Consider the following 4,582-nt stretch of genomic DNA (forward strand, 5'->3'; position numbering starts at 1 on the left):
ATGCAACAATTCAAGTTTTTTTCTGTAAATTACATTTTGCTCTCGATGTGATGTGATGTGATTGGAGTGAAGCCAAATCCAAACTGGCTTCCCTTGACACTATTTTTTGTTGTCCTAGGCTACCTGGCACAATGTATGAATTTATGGTTGGATCAGAATATAATCATTGCCCAGTACGGAGAAATAAGTAAAACCACAAGTCCAAATCCCTATCTCCATCCATGGATAATTTAAGAAAGGGCCAATTTTTGCTACCTAGCTAGCCACCAGATGACAACAACACAAGGAGATGCAACAATTCAAAAAATGTTCTGTCAATTACATTCTGCTCTCGATGTGATGTCATTGGAGTGAAGCCAAATCCAAACTGGCTTCCCTTGACACTTTTTTTTGGTGCACAAGGACCATTCACGGTTGAGCTCACTCAGTTTAGCTTTACGCTGATTGGCTATTCTTTTATACTTTTTTTAATCAAGGGAGACCACATGCTCGCTGGTTTCCCTTGCATTCAATGCTACAGGCAGCAACAATGTAATACTCTTCATGACCAGACAGAATCAGATAGATGGCCTACAAATACAAAGACAGAGGGGCGCTGTTTCTCTCGCTTGGATGCTTTCTCAGGTGATTTACTGTGCCTTCAGCCTTTTGCGAATTGAAGGAAAATTATGAAAACACAGAGAAACAAAAATGTCTTTGTAAATTTTTTCAGGATGCCTGGCTTCCCTTGGCAACCATGAATACACGCCACTGGTGTCAAAACACAAATGATAACATCTGGCTTTATTTATCTTTTACTTGGGTAATAGACAGCATGCATATAACAATACAGCAGCAATGCAGCATAGCAATATGACGTCTTTGTCCAATAGAATGAATGTAAAAGTTCCAATAGTAATTACAATCAAGATGATTTCTTTTTGCAAGTGGTAATGAATGAGGCCGTAATTAATGTTCTACAAACCGTTGCATAGCCCCTACAGTTCCAACTCTCTGAGAGACTGACTGTTATCCACCACAATGCATGGTACAGGATCCTCAAAATCATCATCTTCCTCTTCACAATCATAGCTCTCCTTCAAGCAGCGGAAGCAGAACTCCTTATCGCAGTGTGGACAGATGATATTGGGGCATCCCTCTCCAGTGTGAGTGAGGATGGCCTTACAGCCAGGACAGGCCCTGAAGAAGGGGCATCCCTGGGCTGAACTGCAGGGATCAACTATGACCTCTGGGGAGAGGAGGGCAGCCCTGAGGGCACAGCCTGGCAGAGGGCAGGAGAAATGGCCCCCTTGGCCCCCCGGGGCTCCTCCTGACTGGGGCCACTCCCTCCCACAGGCCCAGCAGAACTGGTAGACACGGCGCAGGGCCATGGAGCAGTGCTGACAGACAGCACACTGACCTTTGACCTTTCTGGCCCCAGCCTGGTGGCAGCCAGGGCACTTCAGTGTGGTTGGAGGAACAGACTGGTGAGGGGTGGGGAGAGGAAAGAGAGAGACATATAATGTCATAAACCATTATTTGTGAGATTAAGATTAACAACCTAATGATTAAATTGTCTGTAAACAGTGTGGGTCAATAAACATAACACATAGTCATAGAAATGCTCAACCTTACACTGTGGACAATAATCAATCTTAATAACTTAATGCTGTCCTATAGTGGCTCTGGACAGCCCGTCTTGCTTGGCACCAGAAATAGTGAGTACAATGCGCTGACGCCATACTTTGTCTCTGTGGAGGTGTTACACAGCTTACCTGTGCGAGCAGGAGTGAGCCACTCATTATCAACTGTCCTCTGAGAGGCTAGGGAAATAGAAAATTACAGTAAAGAGAGTCAAGTGAAATCAGGTAGACGTATTCTAAGTAAAGGGCTCTTCTATTCTATGAAACTTCCAGGAACATACCTTTTTATTGATTGCTATATTAACCACATTTAAAGTGATTCCTTGTGAAAATACCGTACATAATTTTATTTCAAAACACTATCTTATGAATCAAAGAACACAGTTCAAAGATTAATTATGTACTACTTGATTTACTTGGATGTACACTCCCTATAAAACATTGATCTATCAATCTGCAAGCATACCAATGACATACAATCATTTTTTATTACCTTTTAATCATAAGTCAGTTCCAACAGAAAAAACATCAGCTCCTCTTCCTTTCTATTCTCAAATCCACTGTGAGAGGACAGTATGTGCTTTTGTTTTTCATCTCACAGAACAGGGGGAATTCCAAGACTTGAACTGAAAGTTACTTGAGATGGCCATTCAATTTTCACTTTCACTTAGAACTAACTGGGTCTAATGCAGAGTGATCTTGTATTTTTGTTCACTACTACACCACCATACTTTCTGAACCCTACAATACATACATGACACCCTGCATATTTATAAACTCTGGTAATTACAGTACATACAGTATACATGTATTTATTGTTGCTGTGAACATGAATTGTTCAAGTGTCATTTGCTATTTCCATGAACTTTTAAAAGTGTTGTTGCGCACGAGAGAGAAAGAGAACTGCGGGTTTTCAGTGAATTTATGTAAATCACGAGGCTCATTTTAATTTCCTGAGGCGCAGTAACACTCTCAGCGACAATGTTATTGTAATGGTGAGAGGTTAGCATGTCTTGGGGGTATGATATTTGTATGTCTTGTGTTACTATTTTGTATTATTATGTTTAAATTCTGCATCATTGGCAAGGGTTCTCACTCATCATTATTCACGATTCATTCAGGATGATCCCTAATCATGATAGCATTCACATTAATGTAAACGTTTTTAGAAACATATTCTATTCTTATTTACAATAAAAGTGAATCCAAAATGACACAATACATTATTTACCATTAATTTCTATTAGGCACAAAATAATCTGAAACACAACCTAAACAAACAGCAAATGCAGTCACAAGCTTGATATAATCATTAAGTGAATTTTTCCCAATATTTGTGGTCCCCTAAAATGGGGTGACTATGTACAAAAAGTGCTGTAATTTCTAAACGGATCAGCCGATATGGACGAAAGTACCCTCAATCATGATCACTTGATTTTTGTAAAGTTCATGCAGTCGACATATAGTCTGACAATTTTGATCCCCATAATGCAACACACTTTGAAAGGCGGTGACCAACAATGGTCACTGATTTGACAAAAGTGATGCGCTGGAACACGGCCATTATGTACAAATGAATGTGATATTTAAGTCCCTCTCTCTCCAATTGATTGTACAATATACACACATATTTTCAGTTTGTGAGTGTGATATGGGGGTTGAAGACATGTTTATTTTGACATTATAATGAACAACTGTTATAAACAATGGCAACACTGCCATGTTGCACTGAGCCTTGCTGTTGGCTCTGCCATTTCCTGGTTGCTAAAATTCTAATAGTCGCCTAATTTCAATTAATGTGGCAAAACAAGCAATGTATAGTGTAGAGAATCAATGTACTGTCTAAATCGCTGTGAAATATCTTTCAATAACCAAAAATATTGTATTTTCAGCTGTTTAAAGCTGGTGTACAATACCGAAAGTAAAAGACCCAAAAACAAAAATTAAGAATGGAAAGCATAGAAATAGCGCACATAGAACATATCTACCGCTTCTTAGACTTGCTTTCAATTCCATATCTATAACTCACATTTCTATGTGAATTTGGTCGGGTCGCCCAAAAAGTTACATATTGCAGCTTTAAGGGAGTATGTGAGGCACAGAAGTTGGCTGTGTTCGAGAGCATCAAAATCGTGATGTATCATGACTGACTGATCAACAAATAATAATGAGTCGTTATTTATGATGCAAGGTGATTTGTAGATCAGTCAGTCGGCAGTCGCCTGCACTGTTGAACAAGACCGTTCACTTCACCTAGCCGAGTTCTGCTAGGAGCAAACCGAACATAGTATGCAGACGCCTTAACCCCTACCCTTACCCTAACCCTAACCTTAACCATAACCCTTACCTAACTCTAACTCTCACCTTAACCGTCAGAGTTGGACGTTCCAAAGACCCGAGGACGTGTTTCTGCACGAGCTAAAGTAGGGCGGCAGGTAGCCTAGCGGTTAGAGAGGCGAGCCAGGAACCGGAGGGTTGCCGGTTCGAATTCCGGGTCCGACGGGAAAAAATATGGCGGGAAGTGAGCTGGAAACCGGAGATGTTAGCTGGTATCAAATCCCAGATTTGTCTGCTGTTATGCCCTCGAGTAAGGCACTTAACCCCCCACAACAACAGCTCCCAGGGTGCCCAGTGTAGCAGGCCCCCGCGCTGCTCCAAAACCTGTGTGTATGTTTTTCGGTGGGGTTGGGTTAAAAACGGAAGTCACATTTCGGTTGGAGACCTTATGTGCAATTGACCAATAAAGTGATCTCTACATTGCCTACAAGTGTGATTTGGGATTTCTATTGAAGAAGCAGTTTCTACATATATGCAGATAAACGGATGGGCACTAAACTGTAGTAGCCTATTTCGTATAGCCAAAGATGATATTGACAAGATACAACAATGGAAATACATGTCCTCAATGATTGAATGCAGGTGGGACCATTATATCCAATGAGAGGGCAGATACGAGTGTG

General features: G+C 40.9%; 1 protein-coding gene across 2 annotated transcripts; it reads right to left on the bottom strand.

The window, feature by feature from the left end:
- Positions 1-767: 767 nt before the first annotated feature.
- LOC311135647 (uncharacterized protein) lies at positions 768-4,224 on the bottom strand. 2 transcript variants are annotated; one of them, XM_084169672.1, is made up of 3 exons: positions 2,116-2,186; positions 1,755-1,802; positions 768-1,463 (listed from the first exon to the last, which is right to left on the bottom strand). In XM_084169672.1, exons 2-3 carry the CDS (start codon positions 1,779-1,781, stop codon positions 978-980), a joined length of 513 nt encoding a protein of 170 aa, XP_084025798.1. In that variant the 5' UTR covers positions 1,782-1,802; positions 2,116-2,186; the 3' UTR covers positions 768-977. The 2 variants fall into 2 exon arrangements, with proteins under 2 accessions (XP_084025798.1, XP_084025799.1); XM_084169673.1 differs by lacking the exon at positions 2,116-2,186 and adding an exon at positions 3,987-4,224 and having other exon boundaries at positions 788-1,463.
- Between the last annotated feature and the right edge of the window lie 358 nt (positions 4,225-4,582).

The sequence above is a fragment of the Coregonus lavaretus genome (genome assembly GCF_964263955.1).
Source record: "Coregonus lavaretus genome assembly, chromosome: 10".
NCBI lineage: Eukaryota > Metazoa > Chordata > Actinopteri > Salmoniformes > Salmonidae > Coregonus > Coregonus lavaretus.